This window comes from Pelodiscus sinensis, chromosome 3 (assembly GCF_049634645.1).
Source record: "Pelodiscus sinensis isolate JC-2024 chromosome 3, ASM4963464v1, whole genome shotgun sequence".
Lineage (NCBI taxonomy): Eukaryota > Metazoa > Chordata > Testudines > Trionychidae > Pelodiscus > Pelodiscus sinensis.
The window spans coordinates 4,046,886-4,069,232 of NC_134713.1; the positions used below are offsets into that span (position 1 = coordinate 4,046,886).

The following is a 22,347-nucleotide window of genomic DNA, read 5'->3' on the forward strand; positions in this document are numbered from 1 at the left end:
AACTGGCCACAATAGGAACACCAGCGAAGGTTCTGAGATTCTGACTGCAAGATTGTGGGAAGTCATTTTTCTTGATATGTTATTTTGTGTAATGATGTAATAGGGGTTAAACTCTGAGATCTTACGTGCTAACCCATCAAGACCAGGTTCTGTAGCCAAGTTCACTGTCTGCCATCACTGGGGAAACTGAGTCAGTGCTGAGTGTATCTCTGGCCAAGAGTGCTGTTCAACCGGCGAGACACTGAATGCTGTGGGCCCAAACTCCACTGCAGCCAAGGAAGACTGTGGCACAGTAATGGGACAATTTGGGAGGTCTATCAATGCCACTTCTAAATCGTGGATGATTTCATGAAACTATACCATGAAATGACTGCGTGATGGAAAAGTTTGCTCCAGCAAATAGGTTTGCTCCAAGTGCTCTGAAGGGCAGTGGGGCTGGGAGAAGGGAAAAGGCACCCTGACAAAAGATAGAACAAAAACAACAGGTGACCTAATCAAGATCCTATAAAGAGATTCCCAATCAAAAGTTCACTGCACCCAGTCAAGTTGAGGGAGGCTGTGCCAGCGGCAGCACAGGTAAGGGGGTAAAGCAGTCTGCCTGCCCGCTGAAACACAGATGATCCCACCAAGGAGTGCCCAGATTGAGCTAACGAGGGACATTACACTTAGGATGTTTGACTAGTCTAGAGAACATGAACTACGAGGGAAGACTGAAAGAATTGGGCTTGTTTAGTTTGGAAAGGAGAAGACCGAGAGACAGCAGTTTTCAGGTATCTAAAAGGGTGTCATAAAGAAGAGGGAGACAAATTGTTCTCCTTGGCCTCTGAGGACAGGACAAGAAGCAATGGGCTTAAACTGCAGCAAGGGAGGTTTAGGTTGGACATTAGGAAAAACTTACTACCTGTCAGGGTGGTTAAACACCAGAATAAATTGCCCAGAGAATTTGTGGAATCTCCATCTCTAGAGATATTTAAGAGCAGGTTAGACAGACACCTGTCAGGGATGATCTAGATGGTGCTGGGTCCTGCCATGAGGGCAGGGGACTGGACTCAATGACCTCTCGAGGTCCCTTCCAGTTCCAACGTTCTATGATTCTATTGTTTTGGATGGTCATTTCTCCCTTATACTTTATCTGCTCCGTAAATAGCAATGTGCTAGGACTGGTGCAAAGCCTTTCCACCAGCACATGTTAAACATTCAGAACTACCATATTGCCCCAAGAGTGTTAAACTGTGAACCAGACACTTCACACCTTTGAGCTGGAAATCTGGGGGAGGGACGTGTTCAGGTTCAGGGGAGTCTGAAGGGTAGTGCTGCACCCAAATCAGACAGCAGGTTTTGACATTCGGGGGAGGGGGCCAAGCTGGATCCAGAAGCTACATACACCCCAGGGAATCCAGAGCACACAGCATTGCTGCAGTGGCCAGCAGGGGGGAGTTACTAGGATCTGACACAGACTGGATCACTGGACTGCGGGTCCACCCCACCTCCCTCATCTCAACCATGTTAACTTGACAGGCCCACGTAGGTTTGCACCTCCAAGCCCTTTTTCTCCATGAACCTCTCCCGGAAAGTTTGCAGAGACATAGAAACAGCATCCTCAAAACAAAGCCTTATTTTTACTTCACCCAAAGGTACACAGCACACAGAGAGCAAAGGTATAAAACAAAAAAGAGGCCTATACACATTTCACCTTACCTGCCCTTTCATCTCTCCTTGCCAGCTTTTATAAGCTGTTTCACAGAGTATGTGACACAGGTGTATCTTAGACTCCATTGAGGCTGCTACTGACACCAGACTCAATGCCTCCACCTTTTTCTTTAGGCCAGCGTCTTTAGTGTTTTAGGATCAAAGAGGATGGTAGGTTAAGGTCTGAGAGGTCTTGCTAGATTAGATGGTGTCAGAACTGGGGTCATTTCCCACTTAATAGTTTCCCCGAAGACCCAGGGTATATCTTGTGATAGTACCTTATTTTCGTGATTGCTTTGTTTCCTGCGGTTTTCCTGTTACAGTCTTCTTTGCTTTCAGGGTAACACCATGCCATCAAACTGGCATGTGTATAATTATAAAAAATTATACCTGTAACTCCTCCTTTCTCCACACCTCCTTCATGATCAAATTCCAAATTACATGCTGTGCAGCTTAGTTACAACCACAATTTTCTTATGTGGCCACAGACTTGTTACACTACTTCCAAAATTGCAAGCATATTTACATGAAAACCACTGACTCACTACATTCTGAACTTGAATTTAACCTTGCAAAATTCTACACACTACTAGGTAAAAGCGCCTTACAAAGCATTAGGAAGGTAAGATCTCCTGACATTTTTCAGTCATGGTATGGCCACTAATTTCTACCCTTAACAAATTTAGGCAGAAAGTTAAAAGACTGTGACTAAGCATGAAGGGGATGAGGTTCGGTAATAGCCAATAGGAGTTGAGGGGGCAAAAACTTAATTCAGAGAGAGAGCTGAACAAAACTGTGAATGCAACTGCATGATGGGGTCACTTGTGTTGTTAGGGCTGCAGATCCCTGCCTCCTTCAGCTCACTTCCAGTTTATAGGTCATGTTTCTAAAAGCTCATGCTCCAGGGTTGTAAGCTAATCACCTGCGGGCGCCAGAAGGGATTTCATGTCCACCCCTCTGAGTGTTTACTGTTTATTTTTTCCTTTTCCTCTCTTCCTTTGATGGCTGAAGATGAATCATTGAACAGGACAGGACAGGATACTAACGTTGCCGTCTCTCTTTCAAGTGCTTGGCTGGCTGCTCATGTGCTCATTGTCTATCTGATCACCATATGGAGAGTCAGGAATGTTCCTTGAGATCAGATTGGCAGTGACCTTATGGGGGTTTTGCCTTCTTCTGAATCACATGGGTATGGGTCACTTGCCAAGTACGTCTCATTCCTTGGTGCATCTCAGCCCTTTCTGTTCTCTGCCTATGACATATAATAGTCTAGTCTCCTAAGAGCCGCAACATTTTAGTCTGATTTCAGCTGATGGGTTTAGCAGGAGGGGCTGAGTGGTGTTGGTGGCTTGTGATACACAGGAGGTCTTACTTGATGATCTGGTAGTCCCTCCTGGCCTTGAACTCTATGAATGGATGGCCCTATTACTTCCTCATCTGAACGTTTGGCTAAGAGATCACGACTGGAAGAACAGAGAAAAGATATGGAAATCATATCTCTCTTTAATCAACATGCCATTAAGGGAATAGTATGAAATCATAGAATCAGAACTGGAAAGGACCTCAAGAGGTTATCAAGTCCAGTCCCCTGCACTCATGGCAGGACCAGGCACCATTTAAACCATCCCTAACAGGTGTTTGTCTAACCTGCTCTTATATATCGTATATATCTCCAGTGATGGACATTCCACAGCCTCCCTAGGCAATGTATTCCAATGTTTAACCACCCTGGCACTGAGGAAGTTTTTCCTAATGTCCAACCCAAACCTCCCTTGCTGCAGTCTAAGGCCATTGCTTCTTGTCCCATTATCAGAGGATAAGGAGAAGAATTTTTCTCCAGCCTCCTTATAATAAACTTTTAAGTTCTTGAAAGCTGTTATTATGTCTCCTCTCAGTCTTCTCTTTTCCAGAATAAACAAACCCAATACTTTCAGTGTTTTCTCACAGGTCATATTTTATTGTTTTACTCTTCTCTGGACCTTCTCCAGTTTGTCCACATCTTTCCTAAAATGTGGTGCCCAGAATTAGGCACAATACGCCAGTTGGGGCCTAATCAGTGCATAGTGGAAGAGAAGAATTACTTGAGAGCTGGAGCAACATCTTCCTAATACGCACCTGCCTTCTTGAAGCCTTGGAGTTCTTTGTATTTTAGGACCCTGTGGTCTGGGAAGTAGGAATTGAGATTATCAGAGGTAGGGATGGACTGACTACCTTCTATAGACAGAACCAATGATGTCATCTGGCATAACCACAATCTTCTACTTCCCTAGTGGATGTGTCTTTGTCATATAGTTCCTTAGCTTGACTTAAAAGTGCAAAAGCATACAACTGCAAATGCACAGAGGCAACTCCTGAAGAACACTAACTATTAGATGCAACCTCTTTATTAATTATATCTAAATGGAATTGTCTGAATAAACATGATTTTTGAAGTATAACCTGCTTTCAGTAAATATTCCATGTACTCAAATATATTTATATTTACTAGTAAAATAATATTATGAGTTGTCAAGTCTACATGGAGATGCAAAAGATAATCCTTTTCCCAACTTCTGTAATATAGGTCCTTAAATAGCTCTCATTTCTGATGACTTAGAGAGTGTGTGTGGGCTGTAATTATTCCTGGAGGTCTTCTCATTATGACAGAACACCACAGTTAAGAGAGATGAAGCTGTCCTCTGGTTGTTCCAATTCAACAGTTACTTAAAGCAGTTACTCTATTTACCATGGCCCAGCTGTATGACATGGTATACCTGCTGTTCATTACAATAAATAAATGCTTCCTTATTTTTACCACAGTGGGGGTCTAGATTTCAAATGTGACACACTAGGGGCAAATGCATTAATGCCAACCAACTAGTGACCTGTTGCCCCATCTTGCATCAACCAATCAAAGAACACCTAGCATGGTGACACACAGTAGGCTCATAGTTACCGCACACAATCTCACAGGAGTTATCACGGACTCATATAATGAAATCATTATGACACTTGAAGTGAGATGGAGAAGTGTTCCCAGCTCCTGCTGGTCAAGCAAATGAAACGCTAGGAATCAAACCAAGGCGTCACGCATGGTAGATCAGAACTCATCCATTAAGTTGCTATCCAAGCAATTTTCCTGTTTATCAGGCAATAAAAGTTTTCAATGATTGGAACATCTTGCCTCAGTGTGTGTGTGAAGGGGAGGGATATCTTTACAAACGGGCCTATTTTTAACAAAAATATCTGAAAAGACCATTTTTAAACAGGTACAAACATTTTGAAAAGTATGTTAGGATCCCAAATCAGAAAGAGGATACAAGTATAGTTTAAAAATTACAAATAAAAAGCCTTGAGCCAGCAAAGCACATGTAACAAGATCCAGAGCTAGAATAGCAAGAATAGCTTCTAAACTCATTATGTCATGTTAACAAGGAAAGAGTGTGCTCTTCCTAATTCTCCCTTAATTCAAACATCTGCTATAGCCAGACTTTCCACGCAGAATGTTATGTTCAAGAGATTTGCTTAAGAAGGTTGAGATTCTTTCTGTGTAATTTTAAAAGTTAATCATCACTGTCTTTTTATTCATTTCTAGCAATATATTATGGGATGTAAAAAGTGCATACAGTATCTATCACTTGTGTTCTGGCATAGTGGTAAAAATTAAGACTTAAATGATAAGGCCAGAAGGGACCACTGAGATAATTTATTCTCAAATCCTATATAACATAGAACATAGGACCTCCCTGACAATGCCTAGCCCATATCTACTCTATCTCTTGTACCATTGCTTCCACGGTTAGAGCTATACCACTTTTTGCCCCAGTTACATCAGTGTAGACACAGCTAGAGCAAAAACAAAATGGCGACAAACGCCACCTGCCGAAGAGAAAAGTTTCAGGGCATTGCATTATATTGGGTAGCATACGGAGCTAATGTCATAGAATCATAGAATACTAAGACTAGAAGGGACCTCGAGAAGTCATCGAGTCCAGTCCCCTGCCCTCATGGCAGGACCAAATACTGTCTAGACCATCCCTGATAGACATTTATCTAACCTGCTCTTAAATATCTCCAGAGATGGGGATTCTACAACCTCCCTGTGCAATTTATTCCAGTGTTTAACCACCCTGACAGTTAGGAACTTTTCCTAATGTCCAACCTAAACCTCCCTTGCTGCAGTTTAAGCCCATTGCTTCTTGTTCTATCCTCAGAGGCCAAGATGAACAAGTTTTCTCCCTCTTCCTTATGACACCCTTGTAGATATCTGAAAACGGCTATCATGTCCCCCCTCAGTCTTCTCTTTCCTAAACTAAACAAACCCAGTTCTTTCAGCCTTCCTTCATAGGTCATGTTCTCTAGACCTTTCATCATTCTTGTTGCTCTTTTCTGGACCCTCTCCAATTTCTCCACATCTTTCTTGAAATGTGGTGCCCAAAACTGGACACAATACTCCAACTGAGGCCTAACCAGCACAGAGCATAGCGGAAGAATGACTTCTCATGTCTTGCTCACAACACCTGTTAATGCATCCCAGAATCATATTTGCTTTTTTCGCAACAGCATCACACTGCTGAGTCATATTCAGCTTGTGGTCCACGATAACCCCTAGATCCCTTTCTGCCGTACTCCTTCCTAGACAGTCGCTTCCCATTCTGTATGTGTGAAACTGATTGTTCCTTCCATATGACCTGTGTCATAGCTCTCTGATGCCAAATGCCATAGCTTCACCACAACTTTCTAACCTCTTACTGAGGATCAGTGAGTTTTTGCTGTACTTTTTGATCAAGACAGTAGCATTCCTGGTGACCATCACTGCAATCAGGTGAACATAACTAGTGAAAGCTCTATTAATGATGTATTATGGATTTTTCATCCAGAAAATGAAGTTCCAAGAACTACAGTTCACCTATAAGATTTATTTTGTATGTTCTGTAGAAAAAATGCTTTCTAGCATTTTACTCTCCACATCCAAAGCAAAATAAAAAGCTTAGCCATACTGTTATATGTCAGAAGACATTTAAATCTGTATCTGAAGAGATCATAAAACTTCAGAATACTGTACCAGGTGCATGTGCTGTGACCCAAATTTTAGAAGAAATATCTGAAGTAAAATTGCCAGATGTTTCAAAAAGCATATTTTGGAAGCATAGAGAGCCAGAGGGTACATCCCTCCAGAAGGCATTAATACATGCCTCACCAGATCTCCTTCAACATCTTGGGCGGGTGAAGGAAGTGCCCTCGCTGAGCAGATTTGTAAAGCAGCTAAACAGTCAAACTGTCATATATTGATAAGACACTATAAAAATGGACACTCGTTTCTCTGTAGACCTGGAAGGAGGAAGCTAATCTCTAAAATAGTAATAGAGATGTAGCCGTGTTAGTCTGGGGTAGCTGAAACAAAACACAGGACTATGCAGCACTTTAAAGACTAACAAGATGGTTTATTAGGTGATGAACTTTTGTGGTCCAGACCCGCTTCCTCAGATCAAATTGTGGAAGAAAATTGGCATGACCATATATACCAAAGGGATACAATCAAAAAAAGTGAACACATAAAAAGGACAAATCAAATTTCAGAACAGAAGGGGAATGAGGGGGGAAGGTTAATGTCTGTGAGCTAACGATATTAGAAGTGATAATTGGGGAAGCTATCTTTGTAATGAGTAAGATAATTAGCATCTTTGTTAAGCCCCAGTCGTAAAGTGTCAAATTTAAGCATGAATGACAGTTCAGAGGTTTCTCTTTGAAGTCTTGTGTTAAAATGTCTTGGAAGCAGGATGCAGGTAGTCAAGTCGTTGAGACAATGCACTTTCTGGTTGAAATCTCTAAAGACACTGTAGAAGGGAAAAAGGCCTAATGGCTCTCTAAACTAAATTATAGTGCACCACAAGCTAAATGAGTCAACAGCGTAATTCACTGAAAAAAAAGAGCAAATATTCTGGGATGTAGTAGCAGGAGGGCCGTAAGCAAGATACGAGAGCAATAATTACTACTCTATAACTCCTCTTTCTGTTTTCAAGGTTTTCTGTGAATTTTCATAACTGGCAGATTAGCAAGCACTGTCTCCAACATAGGATGATGGGTGAAGATTCTAGGCAAAAATGGACCTTGCCAAAGTGAGCCGAGTCCAATAAATAATGCTTATCAAAAGGAAGAATAGAACTCCATGTTGCTGCTTTGAAAATCTCTACAATCTGACATATAATAGCAAAGTAAGCCAGTGACGAGTTTTTAAGCCAAGTATTACTGGTTTTAGAGCTAAAACGTAACAATGATTAGAACATACAGTATTATAAAAGAGCAGTTAAGGATAAAGAGGTAAGCAATAATTGTGATAAAATACAACATGGTGTTACAAAAGGAAAATCATGCCGGTGCAACCTGATCTTTCTTTGAGAAGATTCTGCATTTTCTTTCTCTGGAAAAATCAATTGATCCAATTCACCTGGATTTCAGTAAAGCATTTGATACAGATCCACATGGGATATTAGTTACATTGGAAAAGATAGGAGTAAATACAAGCATCAGAAGGTGGATATGGAACTGATTAAAAGGGAAACTACAACAGATCACAATGAACTGTCAGGCTGGGGGAGGTTAGTACTGATTTCCTCAAAGACTAGTCTTTGGAAATTAAATTGTATTTAATTTTTTTGTAATGATCTTGGCACAAAAAGTGGGGTGTGCTAATAAAATCTGTGGAGGACACAAAGTTGGGAAGTACTGCCAATATACACAAGCTACAAGAAGATTTGAGACAACTTTGAAAACTGGACTAATAGAAAGTTTTACTAAAGGCTGGGGAAATATCAGTTGGAAGCAACAGAGGAGGAAAAAGACGTCTGTATACTGGTTGCTCAAATAGGACTATGAGACACCAAAATTCTGTGGTAAAGGCCAATGAAATCCTTGTATGCATCAGGCAACATATGCGCAGTAGAGATAGAGAAGTGTTATTACCATTGCACAAGGGGCTGGTGAGACCTCATCTGTAAGGTTGTCTGCAATTCTGGTCTCCCATGTTTAAGAAAGGTTTGTTCAGACAAGAACAGATGCAGAGAAGAGCTACCAAGGTGAGAAGAGGAATGCTGAACTTGCCTTATGAGAGGAGGCACAATGAGATTGACTTCTTTAGACTAAAAAATTGAAGGCTGAGGGAAGGTATTTCTCTCTATAAATACATCAAAACAAACACCAGGGAGGAAGGGGCATTATTTACAGTAAAGGCCAACGTTGTTGTAACACTGACAGATCCCAGTCATCTGTGGGCGGAATCAAATCTGGAACCTTTGGCGCTTAGTTTATGAGCCTCTGCCGCATGAGTGAAAAGTCAGCTGGCTCTTAGCTACGGCTGTACAGCAGACTTGTTCTTCTTTCCGTAAGTGGTCTCCGTGCCACTAGATGGGACAGTGCACCACAGCCAGAAGGTGTGTGGGTTACACTGGCACAAGATCAAATGTGCTATAAATAAGTTTAAGGCCACCGTAAGTTTAAATTTGAAATTGGACAAAAGTTTAACCATCAGATGAGAAATTCTATATCTGCCTTCTGAGGGGAGTTCTGTGAGCAAAAAAAAAAACCCTAACTTGTTTTAAGGCTGAACATGATACATTTATGGAGGGGATGATGAGGTTGCCTGTAATGGTACATGTTCCATCAGCAACTACTATTAGCCAATATTTCCAGTGGCCAGAAATGGGATGGTGGGTAGGGAGTGCTCTGTGTCACTATAGAAAATTATTTTCTAAGGTGTCTTGCTGATCAGTCTTACCCATGTATTTGGGGTCTACCCGATTGCCATATTTGGCATCAGGCAGGAATTTTCCACTGGGTCAGACTGGCAAAGACAATGGGGAATTTTCAACTTCCTCAGCAGCATGGGGCATGAGTCACTTGCTGGCTTGAACTAGAATAAATGATCAATTCTCTGTAATTTAAGGTTTGAAATCAAGATTTGAGGACTTCAATAACTCAATCAGGGGCTGTAGGCGTACTTGGGTAGGTGAGGTTCTATAGTGCAGGAGGTCAGACTAATGGATCACAATGTCTTCTTCTAGGTCTAGGTCAGATATTAGGAAAAACTATTTCACTAGGAGGGTGGTAAAGCACTGGAATGGATTCCCTAGGGAGGTGGTGGAATCTCCATCCTTAGAGGTTTTTAAGTCTCAGCTTGACAAAGCCCTGGCTGGGTTGATTTAGTTGGGATTGGTCCTGCTGGACTTAATGACCTCTTGAGGTCTCTTCCAGCCCTATGATTCTTCTGGCCTTAGAAACTATGAGTAATGCTCACTACACCTCTTAGTTTTAGGGGAAAGTCTTTTCACTAACAGGTTCCCCTTTACACCTTTTCCCATAGGTGAAAAAAATAATCTGTAAGATTTTCTGACTGGTTGAGTCCTGGCCAGATAATAGCACAAGCCTTTGTCACAGGAGTAAGTCTCCAGTTTTCATCTGTAGCAGTAGCTCTTGTAAAGCTGAAGCAAGATCTCACAATGACTTCTCTTTATGGCCTGCCCACTCTAAACGTAAAGCGCTGAGCTCAGTAACCCGCCTACTGCAGGTAGTAGCTATTAAGAATGCTGTTTTGGTACAGAAGTATTTTAAGAAAGCTTGAGTGCAAGGTTACCACTTGACTCAAGCCCCAACCCAGGGAAAGATTTCTAGTGTTAGGAAAGGCATTCATGGTGCCCTCAAAAAACCTGGAAGTAAAAGTACAAAGGTCTGTCTCTAACAAAACTGTGATAGGCAGGATGCAGCAGTTAAGCTGACCTTCAGAGAAAGACAGGGTTAATCTAGCTTTTGTATTTAACTGGCAACTGTAAAACCATCCATGAGAGGATTAACCCTTTACTTTTCACACAATACAAACTATAGCCACTTGAGTCTGCAGAACTTTCAAGTAAAGCATTACCACTTCTACATGGTAACAGTACCAAACTCTCTGTTAACATAAGGCATCCAGGAAAGTTAGCAGACTATCCTCCAGGCAACCAGAATGTTCCTCCCTCGTTCTTGAGAAAAGATGAAATGGTGATTAGGTAGCTTGAATGCTGCAAATCAGCTGTTCACAGCATCCAGAGTCTGGGAGGGAGGGTGAGGAGCAGGAAAGAAGCACGAATCAGCAGCTCCGAGCTGTTCCAGAAGTGCTGGGAGGAAGGGGGAGGAATAGTAAGTGTGGGGCTCCAGTGCCAGAGATAGATGTGGGGGAGAGGGGCAGAGAGGGGGTGCACGAGCTGCACGTGGAACCCCCGTGGGCCATGGGTCTCAGGCAGCCCACCGCTAGATTATGCAGTCCACTGAAACAAAGGAGTGCCACTCACATGGTTTATTCGCTAGCCTTGGTTGCCCATCGCTGAGCTAGAGAACCCGTAAGGAGTGTGGTTGAAATGAAGACGTTTGGGATGCTTTTGCTCAATACAGTTTAGTGTTTCTCTTTTAGACACGGTATCTTACCAAATAAAACCATCTCCGTTCCCTCTGGGAAAGGTTCCACTGTTCTGTTTCCATTGACGTGGTGTTTAGCTAGAAGACAAGAAAAATATAGTAGAATATCAAATCGCTATGGAAACACAAATATGCTTTTCAAAATGGCTCTAGGGAAGCCTGAAATCTGACTGGTTAATAGCTATGGCACAGGTGCACATTAAGTTTTGCTCACTCATCTGTATGTCAAAAATATATATCAATTCACCTCTCAGCACTGACTGCTAGCCGAGAAGAAAGCCTGTACAACCTCAGCGATGTCTGTGATTTTAGATAAGAAGGAGCTGTTTTCCCAGAGGTTCTAAACCCCACAGTTCCCATGGACAAACCGGAGTTTCACTTGGCTTTTATATTTAGGGCAACTTATCTATTTCTAAAGGGACACAGCGTGAGCATTGTATAAACATGAATCATCATCAGTCAGTTACAAGTGAAGCATTTTTAAAAGAGGAAAAGTGTCCTGTCCAGAGGAACAGGAAATAGTAAGCCTGTATTGCAGCGGTTCTCAAACTTTAGCAACCCAAAGAGCCCTATATGGATTTACAAATTTTTACGGACCCCTAAGTGGGCTTCTCATTTTCCCTAGGAGTGATCAACCCCTGCTGAGCCCAAGCCCCTGTCCCCATTCCCCCAAGAGCCCATCTCTCCCCCAGCCCCTCCTATTCACCACCTCTTTTAGCCTCCTCCCTGCTCCACTGTCTCCTGAACAGCTAGTCCGCAGCATGCAGTTGGAACTGGGAGGAAGGGAGAGGGAGAAGCTGATCAGTGGGGCTGGTGACATGGGACATGATTTGCAGACTCCTTGGAGTACTCTCATAGATCCTCAAAGGTCCGCAGACCCCAGTTTGAGAACCACAGCAGGATGACAAGCTTTTTGACGTGTGAATTTTGACTTTTTTCCATATTCCCAATCAGTAATCTAAATTAAAAATTCACACTTCATGTCCTAATGTCACATTAATTCAATAAAGATCACTTCAATAATACGCAATAGCCACAGAATCCTAGACTGGAAGAGAGCATGAGAGGTCATCAAGTCCAGTCCTGTGTACTCATGGCAAGACCAAATACCATCTTCTAGATCATCCCTGATAGATGTTTATCTAACTTACTCTTAAATATCTCCAGTGATTGAGATTCCACAATCTCCCCATGCAATTTATTCCAGTGTTTAACCACCCTGACAGTCAAGAAGTTTTTCCTATGGTCCAGCCTGATCCTGCCTTGTAAAATTTTACTTCATGTCCTATCATCAGACGTTAAGGAGAATAATCTTTCTCCCTCCTCCTTGTAATACCCCTGAAAGCTTCTATCGTGTTCATGAAAGCTGCTCTCATGCCCCCTCTCAATCTTCTCTTTTCCAAACTAAACAAACCCAATTCTTTCAGTCAGCAGCGGCCCGAGGCCGGCTGCAGCAGCTGGCGCCCTAGGCGGTGTGGCACAATCGCCGTCCCTGCCTGCACGGCCATCAATGGCTATGACATCATCATCGGGCACCCGGGGCAGCGGCGCCCTAGGCAACTGCCTAGCTCGCCTAGGCTCACGGGCCGCCCCTGCTTTCAGTCTTCCCTCCTAGCTCATGTTTTCTAGATCTTTAATCATTTTTGTCGCTTTTCTCTGGCCCTTCTCCAATTTCTCCGCATCTTTCCTGAAGTGTGGTGCCCAGCACTGAACAGACTACTCCAATTTAGGGGAAGAATTACTTCTTATGTACTGCTCACAACACTCCTGTTAATACATCTACTTTAGAGATTACCCATACACCTCATTCCACGAGGAGTAACAGTAGTTCGGAATAGCGAGCCTAATCCAAACTACCTACTCCATGCCGCATGTAGCCGCGGGCACGGAGTCCGCACTAACGGGCATTTAAAAATGGCGGCGCCCGGCAAGATGCAAATGAAGCCCGGGATATTTAAATCCCAGGCTTCATTTACAACTTCGGATGCCTACATTAACCACCCTAGTTCGAACTAGAGTGGTAGTGTAGACATACCCATATTGATTATTACCCTTTATACATAGTGTACAACCTACTGTGAGCAAACCAGGTTGAACAGGTGTATTGTATTGTTTTAGGAATTCTCTCATATGAACATCTTCCATTAGCAGTCAGGTGTATTGCAGAAGTAATCCCAGCCTGGGTCAAATATTCACAGACATATGGAGGGGGGAAAAGTCACGGTGATCTCCAACTGGATTGAGGCAAACTATGAGTTTGAGAGGTCGCCATGTTAGTCTGTTGCAGCAAAAACAGCAAGGCATGTGGTGGCCCTTTAAAGACTAACGGATTTATTAGGGCAAAAGCTTCTCTGAGCTACAGCTCACTTCCTCAGATGCAGATGAAGAAAGTAAAAAAAAGAATCACAGAATCATAGAGCTGGAAGAGACCTCAGGAGGTCATCAAGTCCAGCCCCCTGCCCAAGACAGGACCAAACCCAACTCAATCAACCCAGACAGGGCTTTGTCAAGCCGAGACTTAAACACCTCTAGGGATGGAGATTCCACCACCTCCCTAGGGAACCCATTCCATTGCTTCATCACCCTCCTAGGGAAACAGTATTTCCTAATATCCAACCTAGACCTCTCCTGCTGTAACTTGAGACCACTGTTCCTTGTTCTACCATCCGTCACTACTGAGAACAGCCTTTCTCTGTTCTCTTTGGAACCTCCCTTCAGGGAGTTGAAGGCAAAAAAAGAGAGAATGTGTTATCATCTAGGAAAATTAAAAGCCCGGCTGTGAGGACAGAGAGAGAGTTACATACTAGAAGGCGTTGGAGGAGTGAGCTCCAAGTAAGGGTAATAAAGGTAGTGGCTGACAATATATAAGACAAGAACTCTTATTGCAGAGAGGGAAGGGTGTGAGAAGACCTGGGGTTATTACATAAGAAAATAGCTTCAGACTTAACAATGGAGGGTCTTTGTGTCTCCTCATACTAACTGCACTAGTACAGGTTAGACTCCGGAGTGTGCCAGAATATCGCTCAGTGCCTCTGTGGAAAAGTCACATGCTGGAGGATCAGGACCTTAGACTGGAAGGTTTTTGAAGCAGGAAGCTGACAAGCTTTATCTGTAAAGCTCCCTGCACACCTACAGTACTGGATAAATAATCCATGCCTTGTAACAATCAGTATGTTGCAAAATGCTGATTAGAAAGCTTTTTAAAAAAATAATTTCTTTCAAAGAAGTCTGGGTGAACTCAATTAACTTCATTTATTTTTAAGCTAATTTGCTGGGCTGCTATTATATACCAGCCCAGAGAAAAATTAGTGCTCCATTAAATTAAAAAGAAATCCATTAAGTTAGATTCCTGATAAAGGCATTGCCACAAAATTAACAGCATTTACTGGACCTATTAATTTAACAGACTATGTTGTCTATTGAATCAAGATTAAAGTCTTATTTTTTTTCCTTAAAATATTAAAGATTAAAAACTGTTTACTGTGGTACATCCTTCCACTTGCAGCCCAGAATTCATTCCGTACTACTGGACAATGAAAGTGTCACCAAGAGCAAAATTCACTGTGTCGAGAGTGCTATGCACCACTTAAGACTGCAAAATTTATTTTAATAGCGCTTGAGGCTAAGATTTTCCAAATGACTAATGACATTGGGAGGGGCCGCTGTTTGAGGGCCCAACTGGAGATACTGTAGCCCTATCTGATTTTTAGAGAGAGCTGAGCAATCACCATTTGGGGTGGGCACTACTGAGGCACCAGATAGGGCACAATTTTCACACAATCATCACTTTGGTTTAAAATCAGAAGGGATTTTTAAGACTATAATGCATTTTGAATGTTTTTTATTGGCCCTTCTAGAGTTTGAGCCATGCTTCCAACCTTCTCTCAGCAACCATGCAGGTTAGAAAGCTCAATATGACTTGAAATGAAAACTCAGATTCTCATTGAGCCAAATGAAGCCTTTCAAAAAAATAGTGAGGCTCTCAAGGTGTTGATACTGCTGGCACATCCAGTTGGGCACACAGAAACCCAGGTGATCACTAGTCACAGGTGAAACTTTATCTGTCATTTTTCCCTATGGCTGTGTCTACACTGGCATGAATTTCCGGAAATGCTTAAAACAGAACAGTTTTCCATTATAAGTATTTCCGGAAAAAGAGCGTCTACACTGGCAGGCTGCTTTTCCGGAAAAGCCCTTTTTCCGGAAAAGCATCTGTGGCCAATGTAGACTCGCTTTTCTGGAAAAAAGCCCCGATCGTCATTTTTGCGATCGGGGCTTTTTTCCGGAAAAGACTACTGTGCTGTCTACACTGGCCCTTTTCCGGAACAGTTTTCCGGAAAAAGGACTTTTGCCTGAGCGGGAGCAGCATAGTTTTTCCAGAAAAGCAGCTGATTTCTTATAGTAAATCGTCACTGCTTTTCCGGAAATTCATGGAGCCAGTGTAGACAGCTCGCAGCTTATTCCGGAAAAGCAGCTGCTTTTCCGGAATAAGTGGCCCAGTGTAGACACAGCCCCCGTGTAATGACAGCACGTCATAGTTATTCAAAACAGAGCCAAAGAGGGAGGTGGTGCCTAAGTTTTATTCTGGTCTTGAGCAAATGAGTGAATTTCACCTTATGCTAGTAAAACAGGAGTGAGGAGGGCTATTTGATTTAATAAAGCTTCCTGTCCTGCAGCTGACATATTCTTTCATTTGAGTTTAATTAAGTTCCATATTTAATTTAAGGATCTGATTTTGTATATTTCAGGGCTGGGGAAGAAGTACAGGCAAATGATGCAGGAGAAAAGTGGCAGATTCATCGTTTCTGTGATGGCGGAGACAAAGTTTAGAAGAGGAGAAAATTATCAGCAGTCTGAAAAACTGATGTAGCAACAAAAATAACCTGTGAGCAGCTTTGTGAGAAAGTGAGGCATCCAGAAAAAGTTCCTCGTGGCATGATTGGTAACTCACCGCCAGACACGCAGGCTATCAGGTCTGATCATCCCCTACTGCTATTTCATGTAACACTTTGCACTATCAATATTCAGTACATGGTTGAAGGCCAGTGGTTTTCTTCTGAGTCTTGTAAAAAAGGAAGAGTTCCAATCTTAATTTCCAACGAAAGACAGCAACCTTTAGACTAAATGCTAGTTTATCAGTGTAATGAGTGTAATGTTATCATTTAGAGTCTAATGACTCAAGTGTCTGAAAATGTCAAGAAGAGAAGGCGCCCCAAGACAGAGGACAAAACTAAACAGCAAAAGCGGAAAAAGGACACCAGTGCCTTTGGGTAAAATTTCAGCAACAAATCACACATAAAAACTCAGTGCAAAAGAAATGAAAATCGTTTCACTTGTCATTGCTCTCTAATCAGATAATTCCTTCCTAATCTATTCAATCATCTCTATTTCAGCAGCAAACAAGCTACATGCATCTTTATCTTTTCTACCACTTGTACTCTACTAATGTAAGTACACTGAACACAGACTGCATGAGGTGTCGAATTAAATAGTGGTAACAAATATATCGTTCAAGTTTCCACGTATCCATTTGTCACATTTTCATGAAAGCAAAACTCTGTGAATACCTGTTCTTCGGTTCAGTTTATTTACAGGCTGCAGGAGAAGAATGGCTGCAGAATATTACAGGGGGCTTTAAACATTGTAGAATTCTGCTTCCTTAAGCTCTCTCTTACGCATACAAACCATGAACAAGCTTTTCAAAAATGGGTGCCTAAGCTTAGACACCTGAGTAAAAGACCTGACTTCAAGGGCAGGTGTAATTGCTTTTCTGAACAAGGATGCTTTCCTGAAACCAGGACCAGAATGAGAAAAGGGGATACCTGGAAGCAGGCGTAAAGACTCAGTGAGACAGTTGGAACCCAATGCCAATGCCGTTTTCCATTTGGACGTGCATATGGAGACAGATATAGTCATGACGAGATGCATGAGGTTATCAATAAAGGATCTTAAATGGAGTTGGAGTCTGATAGAGTTTACGTGGTCTTCCTTCTGTTTGATTTAGCTGATTTGGATTTAGCTGCTCCCCTCCCCCCCGATCTCCTCCGGCCAGCCCTGCTGCCCCGACCCCCCACACCAGCCCTGCTTCCTGTCCCCCCCTCTCCTTCCCCCTCAAATCCCCCAATCAAGTGTGTCCGGTATTTTTTTCTGAAGCTACCTGGTAACCATACCCTGCGCTGCTGCCTCAGCCCTGAGCTCCCCGGTGACCAGAGGATGGGGGGAGGACGATAAAAGAGCTGAGGTTGGCACGGCCTCAGCCTTCTCTGGCAGCCATGGAGGGGGCAGAGAGCAGGGGCTAGCTCAGCCACCGAAGACTGGGGGAGGAGGGGGATTGCCAGGGCTGGCCCAGCCTCAGCCCTGCCTGATGGCTGGGGGGTAAGGGGCAGGCCAGAGGTGCCGAACCTCAGCCCAGCCCTCACTGGCGTGCAGGGGGAGAGACAGAGCTGCCTACCCCCAGAGAGAGTGGGGTTGGCAAATGCAGCCAGGGGGTGCAGCCCCCTAGTTTTTTTAAAGAGTGAGAATTTCCCCCCCATCTCGTGCCTCCCTCCTCCTGCACACACACTGTGCACTCAAGACCTCCTCAGAAAGAGAGTAAAGGTTAAATTTTCTGTGCCGAACCAGTGCACCACTCTCTCCTGTGAGACTGTTTTGCGTCTATATAAGCAGGATTAATGCCTTCTCCCTAGAAGAGGTAACTGATTTGTGAAACAAGAGCTAAGAAAAGGCACAAAAACACATTGTCCCTTGTGACTTGCGATCAGGTGACAACAGAACTGACATTTTACTGGACTTCATTTTCTTGGTTTACAGGCAGTCCCTGGGTTACGTACAAGATAAGGACTGTAGGTTTGTTCTTAAGTTGAATTTGTATGTAAGTCGGAACTGATACATATTGTAGGGGAAACTCTAGCCAAACATTTCTCCAGAGCTCAGTTTTATTCTCCCACACCTCACTTCCCTCAGGGTATGTCTACACTACCCTCCTAGTTCGAACTAGGAGGGTAATGTAGGCATACCGCACTTGCAAATGAAGCCCGGGATTTGAATTTCCCGGGCTTCATTTGCATAAGCGGGGCGCCGCCATTTTTAAAACCCCGCTCGTTCGAACCCCGTGCAGCATGGCTACACGGGGCACGAACTAGGTAGTTCGAACTAGGCTTCCTAGTTCTAACTAGGAAGCCTAGTTCGAACTACCTAGTTCGTGCCCCGTGTAGCCGCGCTGCACGGGGTTCGAACGAGCGGGGTTTTAAAAATGGCGGCGCCCCGCTTATGCAAATGAAGCCCGGGAAATTCAAATCCCGGGCTTCATTTGCAAGTGCGGTATGCCTACATTACCCTCCTAGTTCGAACTAGGAGGGTAGTGTAGACATACCCTCAGTCCTTTATTCTCAAGCTGAGGTGTCTGCTGAGAAAAGCCGCTCCGCGTCTCCCTGGTCTGCTGGGAGTGGAAGGGGGGCACTAGCTTCGCGTCTCCCTGGTCTGCTGGGGGGAAGCAGCTAGTGCGGAGTTGCCTCACCCCGTTTGTAAGTAGGGATCCGATGTAAGTCAGATCCATGTAACCCGGGGACTGCCTGTATTTTCCTTAATTAGGAGAAAGTTCAGTGGACTTTACTTTGTAAGCCTCATGGACATGTCTAAAAAGTATGGCAAAAAGAAAGCTATGAGTTACCAAGACAGTTAATTATTATAAACCCATGCCTACAAATGTGCTTTTAAGAAATAGTAGGAATATCCTGGTTATCTGTCACCCTTCTCTACCATTATCCTGAAGATACTTCCTCAACAGACCCTTGCATTCCCTGCTTTGAGATCTGATTAGCATGCCAAAATAAAGCTATGCATGTTCTGCATATACATGGCATAATTGGACATACAGAGTCTATAAAATGCACTAGTGGATATCCCCAGCGTTGCCCAGGTCCTTCAGGGCAGAGAGCTGGTAGTGTGGGGGATGCAGGAGTCAGGGGAAGGCCTTGGGAATATGGAGTGAGGAGGGAGGTCAGGCAAGAAGCCGCAGGCATGGAGAGGTACAAGAGTGAGGATTGGGGGACGTGGAAGGGCTCATGGTGGGGGTCCCATCCTGTGGGGCCTTCTCTCCCTTAAGTCACCCCTCCATCACTAGGAGCCTTCTTTCCCCCTGTCCAGGCCTTCCACTGGTGCCAGGAACTTTCTCTCCGCCACCTCCAGCGCTGCAGCTAAGAGCCAGGGGAAAGGGTTTGGGGCAGGGGAACCACTTACCTGGTCTGATGGCCGAGCCCCAACTCTGCTGCCCCCAGTGGCCACTCTCAGTATTGCATCTCTCCTCTCTGGGTATGTCTAGACTACATGCCTCTGGCGACAGAGGCATGTAGATTAGGCTATCCGGCATAGAAAAATGAGACAGCAATTTAAATAATCACCGCTTCATTTAATTTTAAATGGCTGCCGCGCTGAGCCGATCGGCTGTTTGTCGGCTCAGCGCACTTGTCTGGATGCTCCGCGGTCGACATCAAAAGCATTTGTCGACCTCCCAGGTATGCCGCCTGGGATGAGGTTTACCTGGGAAGTCGACAAATGCCTTTGATGTCGACCGCGGAGCGTCCAGACTAGCGCGCTGAGCCGACAAACAGCTGATTGGCTCAGCGCGGCAGCCATTTAAATTTAAATGAAGTGACGATTATTTAAATCGCAGCTTCATTTTCCTATGCCGGGTAGCCTAATCTACATGCCTCTGTCACCAGACGCATGTAGTCTAGACATACCCTCTGTGCCCTCCCTTTCCATCTTATGAAAATCAGTCCCATTCCCTGCACTTCCTGTTTTCATGGCTTAACCAACCCCTGACCTTGCTTTATGTTAAGAGGAAGCTGCATACCAAATTTGGTGATCCCATTTAGGAGGAGGTCTAGAACAATCAGACTTGGAGATGGACAGACAGACATATGCACATTTCTAAAATATACAGACAAATGGACATGATTTTAAGAAAGGCTGGCCTGCAGACACTATTATTCTTCAAGTCCCAAAGTGTTTGTGCACTTCACAGAAGAAAAAGACATGATCCCTGCTGCCAAAGAATTTGTAAGAATTAAAACTAATGAGTTGGAAAAACAAAAGGGCAAGAATGGCCGAGGAGAATGTTTACAATAACAAGATAGTCCTAACAATGCCATTAATTCTGGTACCCTGCACCAGATTGTAATTTGCTGGGTCAACAGTGTTTGTTTAAGAAAATTAATGCTTTAAAACAAAGAACGCATTTAAAGTGCAAGATATTACAAAATGGTTTGGACAAAACCTTCACTCTGATTGACAAAGAGTTCCAAACTCAAGTAATTATCTCCTGAAGAGAGCACTACATAGCCTCTTTGGATCATTATGCCACATTGTGGGACCATACCCTCTCTGGGTATGTCTACACTATGGGACACAGTTGAATTAAGATACCCAACTTCAGCTACTTTAATTGCGTAGTTGAAGTCAAAGTCGCGGAACTCGACTTTTGGCGCTGTCCACACTGCGGGAAGTCGAAGGAGCACACTCTTCCTTCAACTTCTCTTACTCCTCATGAAAGTAGGGTTACCGGCATCGACCGGAGCACCCCTCTCCGTTCAAATTAGTGTGTCTTCACTAGGCCTGCTAATTTGAACCCTGGAAGATCAACAGCAGCCGCTTCGATCTTATCTGCAGTGTAGACACGCCCTGTGTCCTGGCACCACAGTTTCTCCACATTGGTTCCTCTTAGTCCCAACAATATACTGTAACAAGCCTGTCAAAGAGGAGTCTTTAGTCCAGAGAGAACATAAGACAAATTGATTTTGTGCCCCTCCTGGGCTCACTTTCAGATCCAGTCAGAGAGTGCAGACCCTCAGGACTTTCTCCCCCAGACACCCAGCTCCTACCCAAGTCGCTGACTCTCAAGGATTATTCCCTGGAGTCATTCCCCCAGTCTGGATACTTATTCACAGTCCACTTCCAAGTCATCTGCCTGGAGGATGGTCTTTTCATAAAGCTGTCAGAAGAGCCCTCGTCCCTGCTACCATCCATTCTCTTCAGGCCAACCACCATGGACAGCTTCCCTCTCACAGCTCTCTTCCCCAGCTGAGCTCTTCCAGCCTTTCTGGAAACTCACCCAGTTCCTCCCCAGCTGGGTCTGACAATTGGCTGGGGATCAGGTGTCTGGATTCAATCAGGCTCAGCTGGGGAAGCAACAGTAGCTGATCCACCACAGGCAAAGCTGAACTTGACTCCCCTTAAAAGGCAAGCCTGTGTGTGAAACAGCCAGGGATTTTAGTAGCTCATCTTGACAACTACGGACATTTAAGAGATGTATTAAAACATTCTTAATGTGAAACAAGCACAACACGACAAAAGGATTTAAGTAAACGCACTTCAGAGTGTGTCAGGTGTTTTTAAACATGTAAACTGTGATTGTGGTCTGTGATGAACAGAGCTCACTGGCAGCATCACCTAGTGGTTAGGCTGCTAGGTCTCCACTCACCCCACCTCCAATGTCTGTCACTGGACACTAACATGATCTAAGGCCACCTGCCTTTGCGTGGGTGTAGAATCACTGCTCCTTCCAGGTTGCAAACTAGTCTTGTCCTCTAGGGTAAGGAAAATATTGGATCCCACATCCTCACAACTGGGGGGATGACCTCCAGTCCATTCATTGAACCCTGCCTGTGTCCAACCTGTCATCTTTTCCACCCATTTGCAGACTAATATTTTTAATGTGCACTGAGGCATGTGCCAGTGTGCACCACCAACAGAAATACAAACCCTAGCAGTGGGCACTCTGCTAATCAACGAGGCGGCACTTACATTTCTCCTGAGTGGCCGCACAAGTGCACAGCTTACGGGAAACACTGGTTCAGACCCAGCCACTGACTTTTCACAGTTTTTACCCTTCCCTTTCTTCCCCAAGGGAATTAAAGGCTTTGCGCTCTTCATAAAAAGGGAGGCTAGTGGGAGACCTGGGATCTCCCATTCCACCAGGCTCCATTCTAGTTCCCTATAAGCAACATCACGTCTACATTCAGGAGTGCTTTAATACTGCCTCTTTGAGCCACTTCCTGACATCCATCTCCCCTCTGAACTCTTACAGCTGGACTATGTCTAGACTGCATCCCTCTGTCGGCAGAGGGATGCAGATTAGGCAGGTCGACACTGCAAATGAGACAGGGATTTAAACATCCCATGCCTAATATGCATAAAATGGTTGCCGCGTTTTGCCGACTCAGCACTTTGTCA

The 22,347-nt window shown here is 44.0% G+C and overlaps 1 protein-coding gene across 4 annotated transcripts in view; it reads right to left on the bottom strand.

Moving 5' to 3' along the window:
• The window catches only part of MSRA (methionine sulfoxide reductase A), a 419,965-nt gene that overhangs the window by 247,776 nt on the left and 149,842 nt on the right, over window positions 1-22,347 (bottom strand). For 3 of the 4 annotated variants that reach the window (XM_075923251.1, XM_075923250.1, XM_075923253.1), the window contains exon 2: window positions 11,125-11,193. The exons of the other annotated variant lie outside the window; for it this stretch is intronic. In XM_075923251.1, coding sequence (XP_075779366.1) covers window positions 11,125-11,193 — 69 coding nt within the window. The remainder of the gene's footprint in view (window positions 1-11,124; window positions 11,194-22,347) is intronic. 4 annotated transcript variants of the gene reach the window in all.